The sequence below is a fragment of the Canis lupus genome, chromosome 15 (assembly GCF_003254725.2).
Source record: "Canis lupus dingo isolate Sandy chromosome 15, ASM325472v2, whole genome shotgun sequence".
Classification (NCBI taxonomy): domain Eukaryota; kingdom Metazoa; phylum Chordata; class Mammalia; order Carnivora; family Canidae; genus Canis; species Canis lupus.
This window is the reverse complement of record NC_064257.1, coordinates 19,421,094-19,443,574: the sequence shown is the minus strand read 5'-3', so window position 1 is coordinate 19,443,574 and position 22,481 is coordinate 19,421,094. Positions and strand designations below refer to the sequence as shown.

Here is a 22,481-nt window from a genome sequence, read left to right as displayed (position 1 = left end):
AACTTTCTTTATAAGTCTATTACAGGTAAAAATCTTTTGTTGTATTAAAAATGTTTTATATAAATGACTTTTCAGAAAAGAATACAGTTTTTAAAATAAGTATGAATCTTCTCACTTGAGGTAATCTTTCTTAAGATGCTAATGTAAATTGGGTACTTCGAATCAAGGATTTCTGAAATGGAAGGAATGCAAAGATGATTTAGTTCAGTAATTCTTAGAATGTAATAAATGAATATCTTCCTAATGGGCCTAGAGATTATCCAACTTCCCGAAACTTTTCTTTTTACACACTTAAACTAGATGAGTTTTTCAGGATTACTGTGCTTTGGTATTCATAAAGTAAAGTTGGTATGTTATTAGACTTTACTGAGAGCTTTAAATCCTAATCTAAGAACTGTGACTACTATATATAATATTTGGCAACATTGTATAGCTTGTATATTTGGGCATGCAAGTTAATGGAATTGCCCCAGTGTTTGGTAGCATCAAGTATTATTTTGAGTGGATCAGAGTTTTAAATGTTGGAATTCTTCTTCCTTTTATAAATATTATTAGCTTAACTTCGTTGTTATGGATTTGATTAGTTTTGTGTTCTTAGTGATAATTTTGTTAGCAACAGTATTTTAGTATACAAATTTCCTAATAATTGGTCTTTGAGACATGTATGCGTTCAAGTCTAATTATAAATTATCCATATGCTAATTTCTTATCATTCCAAAATATTCTTGTATAATGGCACTTTTTTGTTCTTATTAGATACTCCCTCCATGGAAAGCAGGAATGGATGGAGAAGGACTGTGAAGTCTCTTGTCTAATCTATAATAAATGGACCTCAGAGTTTGAGGGTCACCAAATTTGGCACATTCTCTTATCTAATATTTGTCCTTTAAGACCAGCTTGTTATGTGTTTTGCAAATGTTTAAATACTTGAGAGAGGCTGTTCTCTTTTCTTTCCCTTTAACAAAGGGGGAAGAAGGAAATTAAAGCCTTTTGAAAATGTCCAAGTCCTTTGACTACTTTTCATCCTTCACTTTTGTAGGAAACTTAGAGATCATTTATTTAGTCTAATGATTTACCTAATGTAAGAATTCTATCTATAGTATCCCCCAGCAGCTCATCATCCAGACTCTGAATTGAACATATGATAGATAACATAGAGTGTCAAAGACCGCTTAAATCATTATGTTTGAACTTGAAAAGGCTTCTCTGTTAAATTTCACTGTTGTCATTAGACTAGTTTCCTATTGCCGCTGTAACAAGTTAACAGAAATTTGGTAGCTTAAACCACAAATTTATTATCTTATAGTTCTGGATATAAGAAATCTAAAAGCAAGATGATGTGTTCCTTCTGGAGCCTCTGAGAGGAGAACTTATTTCCTTATCAGTGTTTAAAAGTTGCATTCATGCATTAGCTTATGTCCTTTTACTCCTCCCATCACCTCTTTTCTGGTCACATCTTCCACTGCTCATTTTGATCTTCTTGCCTCCCTCTTTTAAAGACACTGGGGATTATGTTGGGCCCTCTCATGTGCTTCAGGATAACTGCCCTATCTCAAGGTCCTTAACTTAATCACATCTGCAAACTCCCTTTTACCATGCGAGGTAACATTCACAGGACCAGGATGGGAGGCCATTCTTCTGCCTACCGTAGTCATAGTAATAACCCCTGGTGCATCCCAGTCTAGGGGAGTGGGCCCTACAGCTGGGTGATCCAGTATTTGGTCTAGTGGAACATCTTAACCTGCGGAAGTGCCAGTTAGATTGAGGTCCTCAGTTGTGTAAATTCTTAGGTTGCAGAGATCTTCTTACATAAAGTATTAACTAGGAATTTTAGTCACCAATTTGTTACCTACATACTGATTCTGTCATATTAAAGTAGCTCTAATAGCTGCTTGGTAACTCTAAGAATTTATATTTTAATCACATTTAAGAATGATGTTATCTTTCTTGAGCTTTTTATTATGGAAAATTTCAAATGTGTTTTTCAAAAGATGGACTAGTGTAGTGAATCATCATGTACCTGTCACTTGCCTTCAGCAATTATCAGTTCAGGTCGGTCTTCTATTATCTGCAGTCCTACCTTCTTATCCCATTTTTTTTTTTTTGTAGATATTTCAGTCAATATCTCTAAAATATTAAGATTTTTCTTTAAACTTGAACCATAAATACCATTAGTATCCTAAAAATGAGTAATTCTTTTGTCAATGCTTAAACTTCCCTGATTGTCTTATAAATATTAATTTTGTAATCTTTGTTGGCCTTGGTTGATAAGTCATTGAGGTCTTTTTAATCTTTTAAATCTGTCTTGCATCTGTTTTTAATTTTTTCTTTTCAGTTTATTGAAGTGAATAAATAAAGTAGTTTGTCTTGTAGAATTTCTCATCATCTGGATTTTCCCCCATGGTGATTATTTAGTATGTTCCTTAGTCACTTATGTTTCTTGCAAGTTGATCATTAGAGTTAGAGGCTTGCTCAGATTCAGGTTCAATTTTTTTTGACAAGTATACTTCATTGAGAGTGTTGGGTATTATTATTAGGAGGCATATAATATCTGTCTGCCTTCTTGTGATAATAGCAGCCATTGATGATCATAGCCTAGATATGTTAATTTACTAAGGGTTATATAAATTAATATCCTAACTAGCTTACAAAAATGAGGGCTGGAGAGAATAACTGTGACTAGTTGTGAAAGCTTCCTTTTACCAAAACTAACCTGCCTATATTTTGTCTTCTAGACCATTAATCTTTTTGCATTTTACAACTTTACTGAACTTTCTACTAAAGGGAGACATTTTTTAAAAGGATAAAACAATTTTACAAGTATATCTTATATACTTTATCTTCTTTAACTTATGAATATTACAAGTTAATAGTACTTAAATAAATATTTGTAATGTTTGAATTTCCCAAGTGGGAAAATATCACTTAGTTATTTCGTATCGTATGGGTACTTAGATTCTGTCTTATTGTAGCTTCTTTTTTTGACTTGTTAAATGTTCTTATTAGAAACTTGAATAATATAATGTAAAAAATTTGCAGATATATAACAAACTCTAATAAACTCTAAAAGAGATGGAAAAAGAGTTAGTTTTGAAAAAGAAAAATAGCCAGTGATTTACACAGTACATCAGCACAGTACTTCTAAGCCAGAAATATTTTGTATTTCCATTATGCTTGCAGAGCTTTTCCAAGTATGTTTACAGGACTATGTAATTCCTCAAGACCCTTTCAGAGAGTCTGTGAGGTAAAAAAAAAAATTTTTTTAATAGTAATATAATGGTATTTGATGTTATTTGCCCTTTTTCTCATTCTTTCATGAGTGTACAGTGTACTTTTCCAGAGACTGTATGAAATGATGATGTCGGTCTGCTGGCTAATAAGAGTATGTGCTGTGTTTTCAAGTTTTCTTAGCTTAATTTTTTTCCTAAGCAGTGTTTTTTTACTCAAAATTTATTTATTTATTTATTTATTTATTTATTTATTTATTTATTTATTTATTTTTAAAGATTTTCTTTATTTATTCATAGAGATGCAGAGAGAGAGAGAGAGAGGCAGAGACACAGGCAGAGGGAGAAGCAGGCTCCATGCAGAGAGCCTGACGTGGGACTCGATCCAGGGTCTCCAGGATCATGCCCTGGGCTGCAGGCGGCGCTAAACCGCTGCGCCACCGGGGCTGCCCTCAAAATTTATTTTTTAGAATAGTTTTGGCATAGAGAAAAGTTATAGAGTTCCCATGTACTTTGCACTCAATTTTCCTTTACTAACTAATTTATGGTATATTTGATATAATTAATGAATCTAGGTTGATACATTTTTAACTAAAGTCCATACTTGATTCAGATTTCTTTAGTTTTTACATATTGTCCTTTTCTATTCAGAATCCCATATGGAATAGCACATTACATTTAGTAGTCATGTCTCCTTCGGGTCCTTTTGGCTATGATTTCCTTGTTTCTGATGAGCTTGACAATTTTGCGGAGTACTGGTTAGATATTTTGCACAATGTCCCTCAATTGAAATTTGTCTGTTTTTCTCTGATTAGACTGGTCCTTATGGGTTTGGGGAGGAGACCACAAAGGTGAAATGCCATTTTGTCACATCATTGTCAAAGGTATATACTATTAACCTGACTTGTCATTTCCGATGTTGACTTTAACCACCTGGCTGAGATAGTGAATTTCCATTTTTAATTTACAATAGGGCAAATATCAGTAGGTATAATCCACTTTAAATAGCAGCTCTTTGGAGTCTTCAGTAATTTCTGGGATAGTGAAGGGATCTGGAGACCAAAAGTTTGCAAATTCCTCAGTGAAGCCATTATCAACTAACATTTTAAGGAAGAATAATTTACAACTTCCTAATATGAAAAGAGGGATCCAGAAAGTGATGGAGATGGAGGCAGGGTAAAAAGAAGAAGTGATAGGGCCTTCCCTTCAGGAATGAGGGAGTGATGATCAAGATAAAACTTTATTACAAAATTGTACCTAGCATTATTATGATCTGTATCTTTCAAGGAGTTTTTGTTTTTATTTTGTTTCTGTTTTCATTTTGACATTTACAGATACTAGTTGAATGCATACTTATTTTGTCTTTGCGAGTTATAATATTTTGTCTGATTCACATCATCTGCAAATAATAGTTTATTTCTTTCCAATCCTTATACAGTTAGGCCTGTGGTTTTGTGTATGTATGTCTGCAGGTGAGAGTTGGTGAAGTGTTAATGGCCTTTTTTATTTTTCTAGAAATTCATCCATTTTGTGTAATTTTCAAAAATTTTTAAGATTTATTATTTTGTTGGTTTGTAGAATCCATCATGTCCTCTTTAGGGCTCTCCTGTTTGGGGGATGTGGCACTTTTGCTTCTCTTTTATCTCTCATGTTTTCCATCTTTTCAGTATCCCCTCTTATTGAATTCCTTCATCACTCTTCCTGCTATTTTATTTGTCTTGCTGTTCAAACCTGCTATATACTTTGTTTAATCATAATATTTTATACCCAGTATTATTGTTTTCATTCATTCATGTGAATGTTTGGTCATACTTCATTTTTTACAGTAGTCTCTCATACCTTTTTGAGCATATTTATTATGGTTATTTTAAGTTTTCAGTGGGTTTGGCTCACTAATTTTCTCTCTAGCTGAGATGCTTCACTTTATTTTATTTCATAGTATTTGGACTCCTTAGGATATTTATTATTATTATTATTATTATTATTTTAATTTTTATTTATTTATGATAGTCACACAGATAGAGAGAGAGGCAGAGACACAGGTAGAGGGAGAAGCAGGCTCCATGCACCGGGAGCCCGACGTGGGACTTGATCCCAGGTCTCCAGGATCGCGCCCTGGGCCAAAGGCAGGCACCAAACTGCTGCGCCACCCAGGGATCCCAGGATATTAATTATTTTTATGAGTTTATGCTTCCTTGTAAATAATATTCTTTTGGGAATATTAATTGCTTTGTCTGATTGATACTGTCCTAAGAATGGAAAGAGCCTGGAGACTCTTTTGGTTTGATAAAGGGAATATATGTCTTAGAGAAGAGAATCTCTTGTTAAAATCATTGCTTCATCATTTTTCATTTGTTCTCCAACCAATATATTCTGTTTCTTAGAGAACTTTTCTGTATATCTTCTCTGGGCATAGCTCACAGCCACAAGCTGCCTCCCTAGTTGTAATCACTTAGTTCATTTGGGGACAAGGGTAGTGAGAGATAGGGGTCAACCTCTTTGCCTGTGCTTATAGTTTTTTGCATACCACAACTGGACACACGTGCAGTCCTAATTCTAATTTATTTATTTATTTTTAAGTAGTGGAGCCCGACATGAGGCTTGAACTCACAAACCTGAGTTCAAGACCTAAGCTGAGATCAAGGTTGGATGTTTAACCTACTGAGCCACCTACAGTTTAAAAATAAAGTGTTTAGAACTGTGTTTAATGTTTTCTAGTTGGTAATAAATCATGTTCTATCCTGGTAGTGAAGACAGGATGGGCAATGATCTGTCCAGTATTACTGAGAAAAAAGGGCACAGAAAGATGACTTACAACTTTCCCTCTTACCCTTACCCCTTTCCTCCATGTGTGGGTGGTACTGTACTGTCTTTCTGATCTAAGGTTGCTTGCTATCCATCCAACTTTAAGGGTAGGTTCAGAGACAGTATTAGTTATTTCACTAGCAAATAACTCAGTTTTCATTTGTATAAGAAATCAGTAACTTTCTTTTTGGCTTTGCATTCTCTATATGTAGAATGACTGAGGTGGTGGCAGAAAGAACAGTAGGACTGTTTAACAGTTCATTCCTATTAAGATATGTGGCAGCTGTGACATGCCCATAGTGTAAAAATCAAAAGTAGAACTCACATAACTCCCAAGTAAATAGATTGCCATTTATTCAATAGAAAGCTATTTGTTTTGCTAAAGTAGACTTGAGGAAAACTGCCTTCAAAATTTTGTTATTTAATATCCATATAAAAGTATAGATTGAAGATTTTTCAAGAACATTTTTACTTGCTGTTTCTCTTAAGCCTTAAGACATGCAGGTGCTTTTATAAGCAGAATACCATTAAAGCCACTGCTCTACGCTTAACTCTATTTAAAAAAAAAAAAAAAAGATTTTATTCATTTATTTGAGAGAGAGCATGAGTCTACAACCAGGGGGAAGGGTAGAGGGAGAAGCAGACTCACTTCTGAGCAGGGAGCCCATGTAGGGCTCTTTCCCAGAACCCCAGGATCATGACCTGAGCCAAAGGCAGACTCTTAACCGACTGAGCCACCCAGGCACCCCTCTACATTTAACTCTTAATTAAGATTATGTCCATTAAGAATCTTAAATTTCTTCTTGTTTTTGTAGAAAATAAAGTGAAAGTCCATCAAACCTCAGATTAGAATGTGAAGGATTAGAATTTTAGCATGTTAGAGATACATGAAGATAAAATTTAATTATAGGTTCAAGAAAATTTCCACTTGTTCGGCTATTTAAGAGAGCAATTAAGGGATTTTTATCCAGACCTCTGATCACCTTAGTAGGTTTTCATTAACTTAAGACTACTTCACAAGTCACCTTATTAAGTTTAATATAGTGAAAACAACAGCAATGGTGCAAAAAAAAAAAAAAATGCATGAGAGGGGAAATGAATTTGCGTGTGTGGATACACATAAAGTTTAATTATACTTTTGGTCAAACATCTATTGAGTTTAGAAAATTAACCTACCTTCACAGAGCACATTTATGCACATGGTACCTTGTACTTGGTTTTAGTTCTCACAGGCATTATTGTTTGCTGCTTAGGGTAATTGGTAGAAAGTAAAACTACAAGAAATGAATAGCAACTAACATTTGGTAAATTTCTGTCAAATGCTAGAAGCTATTTCAGGTGCTTTGCATGTAAACTTACGTAATTTTCTAACAAACCTATGAGATAGTATTACAACCCTCATTTACTAGCAGAGAATACAGTTAAGTGTCTCAGGGTCATATAGCTAGTAAGTGGCAGAACTGGGATACATTTTGGCTCCGTAGGCCAAGCTTTAATTATTTTTCTATACTGCATCTCAACCAAGTTACAATCAGAATATACAGGTTGGAATTTTTTTTTTTTAAGATTTTGTTTATTTATTCATGACAGGCAGAGAGATAGATAGGCAGAGACACAGGCAGAGGGAGAAGCAGGCTTCATGTAGGGAACCTGATGTGGGACTCGATCCTGGGTCTCCAGGATCACACCCCATGCCGAAGGCAGTGCTAAACCGCTAAGCCCCTGGGGCTGCCCTGGAATTTTTGTTTTTAAGGTAATGTCAAACCTCTGAATTTTTTCTTATTTTTTTTTTTGGAGCCAAGAAACAACCTGTTTAGTGTTGTGATTTGGGAAAGTGATCTTGGCAGAATTATGGAATATTGCAGGGACAACTAGCTGAACATTGTAGAGCTATCTCTGAGGGGTCTTGAAAAAGTCCATTGCTCAGGTTGTAGGTACCCCTGTTCAATTGAATTAGAATGTGAGAGGGTGAGATACAGACATCAGTACTTTTTAAAAGTCTTCTTGATAATTTTAATGCACAGCCAAAGTTGAGAACTATAGAAATAGAGGCAGTTAGCCCAGGGAACAAGTTAGCGTGGAGTTGTGTAATCTAAGTAGAAGAAAATTAACACCCATAGGGTGGTGTTAGCTGATCAGAAAATACGTCCCTTTTGGGTTTTGCTTTTTTTCTCTAGATTTTTAGAATTTGCACTTTGCATTTTTGGGTTACTTTATTAGTATATAGAGAAAAAAACTCTTATTTTTGCAAACTTACTATATGTTCTGATCTTGGCTCTGTGTCTCATACACTTTCTCATTAATCTCCTCCAATGTACTGGGGGGAAGATATTACTCTGTTTCTGAAGAAACTGAGACTCTGAAGGAATTAGTAATTTTTCTAAGATCACATAGCTAATCAGCGGTCCATGTTAGGATTTAAATACACTCATACTTTGTTATTCTTGTCATTGAATGTAAAGGCTAGTGTTTTTATATTATAAATTGATCTATGTCATACCCAGCCTTTTAAAAATTTTATGTGCATTACCTAATATATGTATACTTTGAAAAGTATGTGATACGTGATCTATTGTATTTAACTCAAACCTTGTTCTCCTTTAACTAATTTTGATTTTTCTATCTCGGGTGAATATTTTGGCATTTAGGCAGTATATAGTTGCTGAGACATGAAGTACAGTTGCTAATTGCAGTTTTATGTGTGGTAGATATAATTATGAGTCATGGAAGTTGACGCTTCCATAATATTATTAGCAGTCTTTCTTGTGGCTTGATACTTAACAACATAATATGCTAATCAGTAATTTGTCAGAAATAGAACTCTAGAAGGAAAGAAATTATTTGTTATACAGTCCTTATGTCTTAATTCAGATCCTAGGCATGATTCAATATAGAATGTGGGCTTATATATCTATGTAAGGAATTGGCTAAAATGAAATTCCAAATAAACTTTTATTTCAGACTGAAAAGCAAAGTTATTTAAGTAGGTCATAAGATTAAGCATCATACACTGAAATATTGATGTATATGAGCTGTCTCCTATAATCAGTTGTCATATCTAACCTGGCATGATTGTGATGTGATTACATGGTTTCTGTTGTGGTTATCAAGTGACTAAGGATGGTTAGGTCAGATATAGAGGAGAATATTGATGAATCCAAAGGCCGAGGTCATGTGGATTTAGTTCTTTTAATGGATAGTTCACTTTTTTCTTATTTCATAACCACATACCTCACCAGCTGTCTCACCAGGTGTATTAACCATAGTTACAGCTGACATAATCGATTTTGAACTTCCCTTGTATATGAAGTCCTTGATGGAGGAAGTTGTTTTCATCATGCCAAGAGACCACCATTACCAGAAGCTCCATTATGAAAAACAGGTGGTGAATCTGTAACAGTGTTATTTATGAAGGACAAAATTATTTAAGAAAAAAGGGAATTCCTAACAAAGGAATTTTGGCATATGATAGTCAGAGACTAATAGTGGAAGAAAATATGAATACACTTTACATTCATTCTAGAGAATGTCAGAATACAGGGGCTGTTGCTATTTTCTGGGAATACTATGGAAGTCTTCTGGTGAAGTTACTTTATTTTTTTTAGACTAGGGGGTGGGGCAGAGGGAGAGAAAGAATCTTAAGCAGGCTCCACACCCAGTGTGGAGCCCACTGTGGAGCCCACGTAGGGCTCCATCTCAGGACCCTGAAATGATCTGAGCCGAAATCAAGAGTCAGACACTTAACTGACTGAGCCTCCCAAGCGCCCCTGTTGAAGGTACTTTTGAACAGAATCCTAAAGGATAAGAGCCAGTGTGGAGCTTGCAGCTCTGTTAGTCGTCTATAATGGTTAGGCTGTACGTGTTGAGGTTGGGGGGAAGGTGAGTTGGGGTTGAGTTTTTCACTTCCTCAGAAAGGAACATGATGGTGCAGTGCAAGGGCACTGTCCGTGGAACTGTTCCACATGGAACTCTGTGGGCAATCCCCTACAGTTCTGCCTGAGAAGAGATGAATGCAGTGACAACACATGTAGTATCCCTCTGTGATACCTGGTGTGGGAGGCCAGGAAATCCCTCACCAAAGATGTGATTTTTTATCTGAGATAAGAAGGAGTGCAGCAGGAGGATGATTGGGAGACCTTTAAGAAGCTGGAGCTCAGAAGAGTTAAGGTGGACAACTAATTTGAGGAGTTGTTAGTGAATAGAGCCCGTTTAAAAGTTAAGTCAACGGAATCATCTGGGGAAAACATGTTGAATGGATACAAAAGATATTCTAGGATGCAACCTGGGGGGCAGAGGCAGAAGGGGAAGAGGGGAGCCAAGCAAGGAGAAGGGAATAAGGGAGAGAAAATAGCTTGGAAATTGGGGAAGGAGAAAGAGTTTTGAGAAAAGGAGTGATCAGTGGTGGCAAATCCTAAAGAGTGGTCGGTTAGGTTGAGCTGGGGAGAGGTAAGTTTGGCTAGACTTGAAATGTTTTATAGTGTAGGCACTTACGGCTAATTTACATTTAAATTAAATAAATCCAACTCCTCAGGTTTCACTAGCCACATTTCAATAATTTAACAGCTATGCGTAGCTAGTAGCTGCTGTATTGGATAGTATAGATATACACCATTTCCATCATCACAGGGAGTTCTATTTGATAGCACTGTACTAGACCATTGTAAAATTAGGGAAAAGTTAAATAAAAATTCATTTTTTTACTTATTTGTGATAGCAATAGAGAAAATACTATGAGATGACTAATTATGTATTACCAGAGAACTGATGTTAGGAAATCAGAGTTTTAGCTTGAACTGTGGTAGCAGAATTGGCAATTTGACTTGAGCCTTCAAGGTCAGGGAACTTTCAAGCTATTGAACAGGGAAGCAAAAACAAAGGGAAAAAATTGCAGCTCACTGAGCATAATCAATTTTACTAGACAGAGAATTAAGGTAAGTGGAATTTTAGAGTTGCAAAGCTATCTTATGGGGCATCAGAACACCTCTGTGGCATGAATGCTGTAGACAGTCAATGCTGTAGACTATTTATTTATTTTTATTTTTTATTTTATTTTTATGATAGGCACACAGTGAGAGAGAGAGAGAGAGAGGCAGAGACACAGGCAGAGGGAGAAGCAGGCTCCATGCACCGGGAGCCCGATGTGGGATTCGATCCCAGGTCTCCAGGATCGCGCCCTGGGCCAAAGGCAGGCACTAAACCGCTGCGCCACCCAGGGATCCCTGCTGTAGACAATTTAAATGTTAGGATTTGGGGCTTATTTTCTAAAGAATGGGTACTATCAAATGTTTTTAAGTGGAGGAGTAAAATGGTGAATGTGATAGTTTATGGAATTAACTTGATAAATTAAGATGTTGGTTTTTTTCTTAGTCTTTGTCATTTGTTGCACTACTAAGTAATTATGCCGTATGTCTACATACTGCTTTTTAAAAAGCCTATAAAGTACACTCACGTAAATCATTATTAAGCCTCAAAATTATTCTGGAAAATTGTAACATTTATAATTATGTATTCAGAAGAAAATCTCAGAGTTCAGTAATATGCTAATGATGGGGCCAGCTTGAAGAATTGAGTAATATTGGGTAGATTGGAGATAACTTACCTTAATGTCACATAAATTACTATACAGTACATATAGTCTCCAATCTTGTTGGCGTAGGGACCATGTCTTTATGTTTTTGAATTCCAGTACCTAGCGTAGTAAATGAATGAATGAGATGCGACTGACTTAGTGCAGGGACATCTATTGAAAGGGAGATGAGAAATGAGGTGATGTGAATCTGGCCTAGGTAATAGTATTAATGGGAATTGAAAGAAAGGTCCAGATATGAGGTAGACATTGTCTAAGTAAAAATCATCTAAACTTAATGACTTCTTGAGATGTTGGGGGTGGGGGAAGAGTCTCAGATGACTCGAGGGTTTAGGTCTCAGTGAAAATAAGATGCTACTGTTTAAAAACTCCAGCAAATTGGCATGGAAACTGGTTACTGAGGGAAACTACAGAGTGCTGTTTTTGACTTAAAGATGCTTTTCTAAAACCAGCTTAGAGCCAGCCCTTCCTTTGTTTATAGACTTTTAGAACCAGAAGTTAATTTGCCGTAATGTCTGAACCATGCAAGTGGCAATGTTTTGGGGTGAAGTTTTAGAGATAGGGTGGATCTAAAGGAGAAGCTTGGAAGTCATCTGAATAAAGTTCATAGATAAGATTTGAGCATGAGCACAGTCTGCAGGGAAGGAGCAGGTAGAGAAAAACAAGTAGTTGAGGGCTGAACATTGCTTGTGGCCATTCACTTACTAGAAGAGAAGACAAAGTGGAGCCAGGAAAACAGGAGAAGGGAAGCCAGAGGAGTCGAGTACTTTAGAAACAGAGGAGAAAGTTTACGTAGGGAAATGGCTGATAGAATTAAATACATGCAGGGAGGATAAGAACTGTGAAGAAGCCTCAGACTATGCCCGAGACAACTTCACAGACTGGCAGATTGATGGGAACTTCTCCTCAGAGGTTTTTGTGTTGTTGTTGTTTTAAAGAATTGAGTTTCCAGTGTAAACATATTATTGCCTTTTTTTTTTTTTTGCTACTTCTTAAAAGATTAATGCACCACTTAATTCATTTGATACACTGTGGTGCTCTCTAAATTCAGATTCAAGTGTTTGACATTAAATCACTCCTGAGAAAATTTATTTTTTTTTTAGATCTTGCCATATTCAGAAGTTGCTGAAGTTCAAGAGACAGTGAGTAATATATAGTGCTATGTTTGAAATGTTAACATTTTTGTATTTTTTCAGGATTTTGAGTTGGATTCCTAAAATATATTTTGACTCTATTTTATCATAGATGGTTATGTCATTATACTAAGTAACATAGATTGAAAAGATCACTTTAAAAATTTACATTTTTTCCAAAATGTAAATAGATTTTTTTTTTTTTACTGTAAAAATCATGCATACCAGTGGGGGCATATTAAACAATACAGAAGAATGTAATAAATAAAATTCTACCTTCTAGAGGCAACCACTTTTAATAGTCTGGTGGCCTCTTTACTAAGTTTGTTCATGTGTATTTGTCTTACATATGAAATTTTATAAAAGTAGAGTCATACAAACTTTTATAACCTATTTTTAAAAGTCAATGTATAATGAACAATGAATAAAAAATCTTTAATGGCTACATAGTATTTAATTATATGAATATTATTTAATAGTAGATTGTTATTTTAGATTACTGTAAATGATGTGATAAATATCTGTGGATGCCTCTTTTAATATTTTGGATGATCACCTTAGTATACATTCCTAGAAGTACATTTGCTGGATCAAAAGTCTGATTAGGTTATTTTAAAATAACTGCCTGGCAGGCCAGTTAATATTCTCTATCCAACAGTGATAAGCTCTAGTTCCTAGAAAAATATTTCCGTAAAATATCTCCTGTAAAACTCAGGGATAAAATGTACACAATGTGTGCTTTGCAGTTGATGCAGGAATATGAAAAGTTCAGTTGAGTATAGAGAGAGGACTCCTGTAGAAAGAACAAACAAATCTCAACTATGTTTTAGATCTTTTCACTAAAGACTACTACTCTGAGGGCCAAAGATAACACTAAAGAGAGTGCTCCTGGGATGTTTTATATAATCTTCCTTCCAAATTGTGGCTTCTGAGAGCCAGCTGCAGAAGGATTGATTCTATGAGTACAACTTGATCAACTTTTGTGGGGGGAAGAGGTGCAACTTGCTTGAAACTTTATTTTCAAATTGTATCAATGCTTAATAAGCTTTTTGTACTTTGGCTTAAGCTCAAAAGATGACTTAAATCAATATGTATGTAAAAGGGAGGTGCTGTGCTTAAGGCAATGGAATCAAGCTATAACTCTTATGAGATGGTTTCTGTGTTATAAGGTGGCCATCTGTCCTGAGTTGCTTGGGCCTAAGGGGTTTCCCAGGATATAGGGTGTGATTATGAATTTCTACCTATTCCTTTATACTTCTGAAAGATGGCAAGTTTTATGCTAATTTTAGATAGCACGGCAAATATTTAGAAGTACATTAAGTAAAGTCCCATTTTTGCATAATGCTCTTTTCCTGAGATTTGTAGACTAAAATCAGTAAAGATTTAAGCTATACTTCCTGCTTTTAGTTAAAGTAGTTGATAGTATACTAATTAATAACAAATAGAAAAACTCTAGGTGTGTTACTATTATTTTACCATTTTCAGCCCATACTTTCTGCCAAAATAGAGAAACTGTTTATACGATAAAGAAATTGTTGAAATGACGTTGTGGACGTCGTTGAAGGGATAATGATAAATATGATGTTATTCAATTAGAGGTAATGTTTGCATCATATCCTTAATGGTCTTCTTTGAATAAGCTGAGGAAAATTTCCTGGATTCTTTGAGTTTCTACTAGTATTTTGGTTCTCTAACAAAAGCCAAAAAGAGTTGACTAGCTTTTTATTTTTATTTTTATTTTTATTTTTTTTTATTTTTTTTTTATTTATTTACTTATGATAGTCACACAGAGAGAGAGAGGCAGAGACACAGGCAGAGGGAGAAGCAGGCTCCATGCACCGGGAGCCTGATATGGGATTCGATCCCGGGTCTCCAGGATCGCGCCCTGGGCCAAAGGCAGGCGCCAAACGGCTGCGCCACCCAGGGATCCCCTAGCTTTTTATTTTTTTAAATATCTAAGATACTTGTGTAGATATTTCACATCAATAATTTTACATTGTCTTTATTCATGTGTTGTACAAGATAGAACTGTGCCAAGTAGGCCCAGGTCCTAAAAGCAATAAACGTAAGTAGTGTAGTGTATGCGATCTAACAGGCACACAAGACTTCAGTGATATAAGTTACTTAGTAAAATTAATATGTAATCTTCAGTTATCCCTGTCCCATTCCCCATTGGCATCACTTACAGGCAGCTCTGGGAGGATCATTTCACTTGGATCCCAGTTTAATGCCTTTGTATCCACAATTTTCTGGGGAAGGTTTCTGAAATCTTACTTCTTGTTATATTTCCACTTTCACTGGAGTGTTTCAGCTTAATTCTTAGTTCTGCTGTTCCATTATAATGTCTGTTTTCTGGTGCCTGTTCTTTTATTCTGTTGCATTTTTTGGTCTCTTGTGATTAGCTGTTCAGGTTCATATACCCTAACTCTCACACATATCATAATTTATACTGTTTCTTACAAACCTGAACCTTTCTCTGTACAAGTTTATAGATCCAGTTGCCTACTTGACATTTTGACTTGGATGTCTAGTAGATATTTCAAATCTAACCTGTCTCAAACTTAACACTTCTATTTTTCTTTCAATAAATTAACCTCCTCAATATCCTTTCCATCTCAGACAATGACAGTTCCATGCTCAGACCCCAACACTTAACATCATTTTGATTTTTCTTTAAAATAAATAAACTTCATATTTCGTCTGTTTGGAAATCCTGCTGGTGCTACCTTCAAAATATATTCAGAACTCAACTATTTCCTCTCCCCCTCACCTCTTACCTTGGTCCAAGTCTCCTTCATTTCTCCCCCTACGTTATTACAGTAACTTCTGACTGGTTATACTCCTGTCCCTCTAGTCCATTCTCCACTCAGCATCCAGAATAATCCTGTTAAAACGTTTTCAGATTATGTCACTCCTTTTCTCAGAAATCCAGTGGCACCCCATCTCATTCAGAATAAAGCCAAAATCCTGACTAGGTCCTACACATTCTGGCACCCATTTATTTATTTCTTTGACTTCATTTCCTACTACTTTACTATTTGTGTTGTATTCCAGCCTCTCTGGACTTTTTACTGTCCTCCAAGCCCTCCAGACTTGCTTCCATCCCAATCCACCACTCTATACATGTTCCTCCCTTTGCCTAGAATATTCTTCCCCTTTATGTCCTTATAATAAATTCCCTCATTTTATTCAGTCAGTTCTGTAGTGAAGCCTTCTTAGGTCACCCTATCTTAAATTATAACTCCCTCTTCCTTAACATTTTATAAAACCTCGTTCTCTGCTGATTTTTTCCTTAGTAACTATACTATATAATATGCAACAAATTTTTACTTGTTTAGTATGTTATTTTTCATTTCTCCCACTGGAACATAATACCACAAAGGACAAAATTGTTATCTTTTTTTGTTCACTCCTATATCCCTTGGTGCCTAAAATGATACCTGTCTATATAATAGGTATTCATAAATATTTGGTTGGATGGATGAATGATAGGAATAGACAGTGTTTGTTTTGATTCTTTATTATCTCAATATGAAAAAATTAGTCTAATAGAATCAGATTTATATGATAAATATACTTAAGATAATGTTGAAGCATAATTTGAAACAAATATCAGAAGTTACTGTATATGGTAGAGATTGTTTTCTGGGAGCAAACAGGCAAGAAGTACAGCTGCAAAGAAGTTGACATAATGCTGTTAATTAACAAAATTTGAGAATTATGTACAATGAAAGTGAACTTAATTATTTACTCTAAATAGAAGATCAACTAGAAAGCCTTCATAAATGACTGGCCTTGTGAAATTAAATAGTCCCAACTATGCATATATGGTTAGAACCATTGCTCTCCTTCAAGAAATTCAGATTTTCTGGTAGATCTAGGAAAATTAGTAATTATTCATATCAATACAGAAAGATTTTTAGAGAATGTCTGTCGAATATTTGTCAAGTTGACCATGGTTGACTCTGTCATTTTCCTAACTTCTTTTCTGTTTTCCAGTATCATACTAGTTATTTATTGGTATATAACAAATCATCTGAAAATTAAGTGGTATAAAACAGCAAGCATTTATTATTTTATAATTTCTCTGGGTCAAGAATTCAAGAACAGTTTACTAGGTGTCCCTGGTTCAAAAATCTCTCATGTGGTTGTATTCAAGCCACTTGGGGGCAGGGGGGTTTGCTGCAGTCTCATCCAAAAGCTTGACTGGGTAGATGGGAGGGCAAGAAGACCCAAGGCAGGAGATATGTTTACCCAACAAACTCAAGTGATGCTTGTTGCCAGACATCATTCCTTCACTTCATGGGCCCGTCTACAAGACTGCCTCAGGACTCTGTAGTTGACTTTTCCCAGGGTGATGTAAGAGCTAGCAAGGGGCTATAAATAAGATGCAGGTCATAGTCTTTACAGTCTAATCTTGGAAGTGACGTTGATTCACTTCTGCTATATTCTATTCATTAGAAGTGATTCAGTGAGCCCAGAATATGCTCAAAGAAAAGGGATTATACACGAAGACAGGGGGATCCCTGGGGCCTTCATAGGGATTTCCTACCACAAATACTTTAATCTTTTCCCGCATGCTTGCTCGTTGTGGTAATATGGCCATCAGTAATAAGGACTTAAACACAATTAGTTCTTTGTCATTACAGCTGTATTTTTTTTAGTTTATCTTTGAAGCTGAATTCAGTTTATAGAATAATGGGCAACTATGGAAAAATGACTAGAGCCAAATGCCATAAAGGAATTAGAATACAATTTCAAGCATTAAGGAAGCAACAGGGCCAAGATTTTTTCCCTAGGAGGCAAAGCAAACAACTGCTACCTTTCTTTTTGGTCACAGATATTTAAGATTCCTTCATTCAATAATATAATCAGTGGGAATTTTAAATTTTTGTTGTTACTTCAGTTTTAATGTTGCTGTACTTGGTATTTGAAATGAAGGAAAGCTGAGGATTCTGTTTCTACCAAAGGAAATCAAAACACTTGTCTATAGGCAACGTTTAGCATAATGTTGTATGTTAAAATAGTAACTGGACAAAAGGTCAGTAGTCTTATTTCTTTGTGTTGATTTCAAGATCTTCATTTCAGGATTAGATCTTCCTTCTTAAAGACCAGTAGCTCCACGTGATAACACTCCATATTAAGTGGGTCTTAAGAAAATTTTATCTGACAATAAAATTTATCATTCTAACCCATATTGCTCTGTTTTTTTTTTTTGCCATTTGAGAAAAAAAATTGTTCTACTTTGTTGATGTCTTTGTAAAAGCTCTTTGCACAATGCTTGGCATATAATAAGCACTCAGTAAATGTTCCTTTCTTTTTATAGACTGAATTTCTATGTAGTGTTAAGTGCTTTCATGGCATGCATAACTAATATTTAATAGTGCATGGGTGTTATAGATTTATAACCATTTAAATTTAAAGAATGAACAACTTTGGGCTGTCCCTTACATTTCTAAATAATTTTACCACTCCTAACCCATATCTTGAGTTTAAATTGAAAGTAATTTTTGACTTGAACAATTTTTAAAACAAAAATACTTAGTTGATTTCATTCTGGTCTTTCCGCCTTTATTTTCCAAAACTTAAATATTTGATAATGCTTAAGCCAAGATCTTTTTATGTGTGGCAGAGGATAGTCCTTGTGAACTATGATTACTAAGATTGTTGTGCATGTGCTTTCTACTTATAAACTAATGCTTATTTTCCTTGTCCTTTTGTTTCACTGCTGCTTCAATCCTGATGCATTTTGCTTCTTCCTGGTTTGGATTGTATTTGTTTGCTGCTCAATTACCCTGCATTTAAAGCTTCTTGGTGATAGCAAAGATGTCCTTGGGCCATCAAGTAAGTAGCCAAAGTTTGAATGGCATATTTGGAGTTATAATGTTTTGCTGTATAATTATAAAAGGCATATGTTATTTCTCTATTGATTATTAAGTCTTTTTCTTTTCTTTCCAGGCACTGAAATACTAAGTAAAGAATATAAATGGTCTTTCAGTGCCCATCTGAGATTGGTAGTGTTTGGATATTTACTTCTTGATTGTCTAAAGGTGGATTATTTACTTAGCCAACTAACTAATTCATAATTCAAGACCTCTTCATAGCATTCCTTTCTACAATTATCATAAAGCATAGATCAGACTTCTTTGAGACTGGACATGGTACAAGAAATTCACTGCCATTTGAAAATGAGAAATACTGTTTTGGGCGCCCCCCCCATCTTTACATAATAAATAGGTTTCAAGGGATCCCTGGGTGGCGCAGCGGTTTGGCGCCTGCCTTTGGCCCAGGGCGCAATCCTGGAGACCCGGGATCGAATCCCACGTCGGGCTCCCGGTGCATGGGGCCTGCTTCTCCCTCTGCCTGTGTCTCTGCCTCTCTCTCTCTCTCTCTCTCTCTCTCTCTGTGTGTGTGACTATCATTAAATAAATAAATAAATAAATAAATAAATAAATAAATAAATATGTTTCATAACCAAATTATCTATTTGTACTTTGGAGATTTCATAGTGAAACATGTTTCATCTTAGAGATTTAGAAAATATACCCATTAAATTTATGTCTGGAGAAAAAAGGTGTTTTTTACCAGACATTGCTAGCTTTGAGGAGCGATATACAATGAGTACAACATGTGCCCTGCCCTTAAGGATCACTATAGTTTAGCAGGGTTTTTATAGCCATTACTAGATAATTTCAGAGCATTATTAGAGAGGCAACTTTTGTATGAAAAATCATGGAATTACTGAGGTGAAAGGAACCTCAGATATTATCTAATTAAGTATTAACTTTGTAGATAAAGAGCCTGAAGCTAAGAATTTAAATGACTAAGGAGTTAGAATTGGTTACTAGCCCAGTGTGTTCTCTCCATTTTAAAACATCAATGAAATCATCAGTTTGCTGATTTAAAATCTAACCAAATAATCAAAATATTATTGTGTCATAGATCAGACAAAGATTTAAACTTTATTGAAGAGCAATGCAGAAATTATATTGATGTAGAAAGTTTTAGTATTTATTCCTTAAACAGTTTATATGACCTCTGCAAGTCAGCTCACTGCGCTGGAGCTCTTTTTTTTACCCCCCCCCCCCCCATTGGTTAAACAAAGGGACTGAGCAAGATAATGGGAAGCATTCTTCTAGTTGTAAAATTCTTTGGTATGGATTTGTTGTTATTTGTCTCTAATACTGATTATAGTATGTATGTGATTTTTTCAAAAATTGAGACAACTCAATATGCAAAAATTCTTTTTAAAGGGGCACCTGACAGCTTCAGTCAGTAGAGCATATGTAGTTCTTGATTTTGGAGTTGTAAGTTCGAGCCTTGTGTTGGGTATAGAGATTACTTAAAAGTAAAAATAAAATCTTTTTGACAAAATCCTTTTTAAAGTTCTTAATTGCAACAATTCACAGTATTTTAAATATATTGTTTACTATACAACCAGCATTATTAGAATCATAGAAATTTTAAAAGCTGAAAAAGTGTACAGATATCAAAACATTTTTATGTTTTCTTGTCAGCCTTACTTGCGATACCTGGCAGATATTTTCAGTGGATTTAGCAATTACTTTAGTTACCTCATATTTTTAGATGTTGACTCAGACAAACTGATTGGTGATGCTGAACTGACAAATAGAATAGAATTTTTTTTAAGGTTTTATTTATTTATTTATTCATTTAAATAGAGAGGCAGAGACACAGGCAGAGGGAGAAGCAGGCTCCCCACAGAGAGCCTAACGCAGGATTTGATCCCAGGACCCTGGGATCATGACCTGAGCCAAAGGTAGACACTCAACCACTGAGCCACCCAGGTGCCCCTAGAATTGAATTTTTAATGCCAATTACAATGGTTCTGTTGTACAAATTGGATTTCATAAATGGAGATCTTTAATTTCTACTTGGAATAGAAGAGATTTATTGTGGTTACATATTTCCTGCATACACAACTAAGAAAATGTGATTTTATATTAGAGATGAGTTTATATTGTACTCTACCAACTATTAAAAGGCTGAAGCTATATAATTACTAGAGATCACATATCTTTTAGAGTGAAAAGTGATTTCATTAATAGTGGGATCTGTACTGAATGAGAAAAAACTATAATGATACATACAAACATATTTAAATTCTTTAAATTTACACCGTTCTTTAAATTCTTAAAAGGGGAGTCTTAGGATTTATTTAGAGATTATTTATGATTTTAATCCTTTATTTTAGCTTTCTTAGATTAAGGGCAAATACCACACTATGAAGCTTGGAAAATTCTTCATATTTTTCTGTTGATGAGTTGACTTCACAAAGTAAGATGGTAGTTATAGAATCATATTCTCCTTAGAAGTTACAATTGGTATGTTAATATTAATTATTCCAGCATGTTTAGTTTCTCCTGTACTTAAGATAATACAATATGAATAGCTTAACGTTATTTCCACTATAAAGTAGAACCAGAAGAGGGCACTGTGATGCTGTCTGTAATAGGTGAGGCAATTGTGTCAGAAACTACGCTGGAGTCCTGCAGTGATTGATTTGTCAAAAATCTACCTAGTCATTTAGCACGTGTTTATTGTCATTTTTAGGCCAATACAGATAAAAAGGTGAATGCCCTTGAGCTTACATTCAAATAGTCTAAGATTGTACAAGTGATGTAAGACATCAAAATGATTCTTATATTAGACAGATCCTCTTGTCTGTATAGTTGTTAATGTTTGTGAATGGGGTAAGAGAATAAATAGGAAAACATTCTAAATGTTTTCTAAATATAGTTACTCTATTGCTATTTCTATAAACTCCCTCATTTCAAGATTATCAGAATCATAAATAGTAAGGAGTTAGAAAGAGATGAGTAAAAAAAAAAAAAAAAAAAAAAAAAAAAAAGAAAGAGATGAGTAGAACTAAATTTACACTTTGCAGACTATTTCCTTCTTTATATAGTGAAGTTATTCAAGATAGAGAGATACCTGTATCTTAGTGATGGAATACTGAAGTATACTTTAATGTACTAGTTGTTCTTATCATAATGGTTTTTAAATTAGCCTAAAATGCCTCATACTACAAAAGAATATATGTGGCATATGTAAATCCTAAAGCATAATCATCCAGTGAGTATGTATTGAAGCTACCACTTCAGAACTTGAATCTTTAGAATCCCTCATGTTCGAATATGTGCTTTTTCTCTCCTCTATCCCTGTGTATGCCTCTAAGAGGTGATGATAAGTTTGTATTTTTTGTCTTTTGCTTTTTTAAAAAATTATTTTTTGATATTTTAAAATTCCATATGTGTCACCAAGTTTTGCTTAGTTAATTTTATGACTGATATCATGCTATGTGTCATATTTTAGGACTTGTTTTTTGTAGCTAATATTATATTTTCAAGATTCAACCATGTTTTGGGGTATAGTTATAGATCGATCCTTTTCAGTGCTGTATGCTATTCTACGTGTATATCACAATCTATCTTATTTTCAGTTGATGAATATTTAAGTTGTTTTGATTTTGCTCTTATGAACGTTCTTATTTTCTCTTGGTAAATGCATATGAGTATTATTTCTAGGTATAAAGCTAAAAGGGAAATTGTTGGGTCCATAGGGTATGCTGAAATTCAGTTTTAATAAGGTAGTTCTATGTTGTTTTCTTTTTTTTTCTATGTTGTTTTCAAAGTACTTATATCAGTTTATTCTCCAGCAGCAGTGCATAAAATGTCTCATTGTTTCCCATCCTTATCAGCATTTGCT

General features: G+C 34.8%; 1 protein-coding gene across 10 annotated transcripts in view; it reads left to right on the top strand.

Moving 5' to 3' along the window:
* Nucleotides 1-22,481, top strand: part of OSBPL8 (oxysterol binding protein like 8) — a 147,251-nt gene that overhangs the window by 44,908 nt on the left and 79,862 nt on the right. For 3 of the 10 annotated variants that reach the window (XM_049094022.1, XM_025439326.3, XM_035699492.2), the window contains exons 2-4: nucleotides 12,723-12,761; nucleotides 18,560-18,596; nucleotides 20,968-21,050. The exons of 1 other annotated variant lie outside the window; for it this stretch is intronic. Coding sequence is in view for 4 of the 9 variants with exons in the window: in XM_025439318.3 (XP_025295103.1) it covers nucleotides 12,723-12,761; nucleotides 18,560-18,596 (76 nt within the window). In the remaining 5 variants the exon portion in view is untranslated. Of the gene's footprint in view, nucleotides 1-12,722; nucleotides 12,762-18,559; nucleotides 18,597-20,967; nucleotides 21,051-22,481 lie in introns of those variants that run through there. 6 more of the 10 variants (XM_025439318.3, XM_025439317.3, XM_049094021.1 and 3 more) reach the window with 4 other exon arrangements.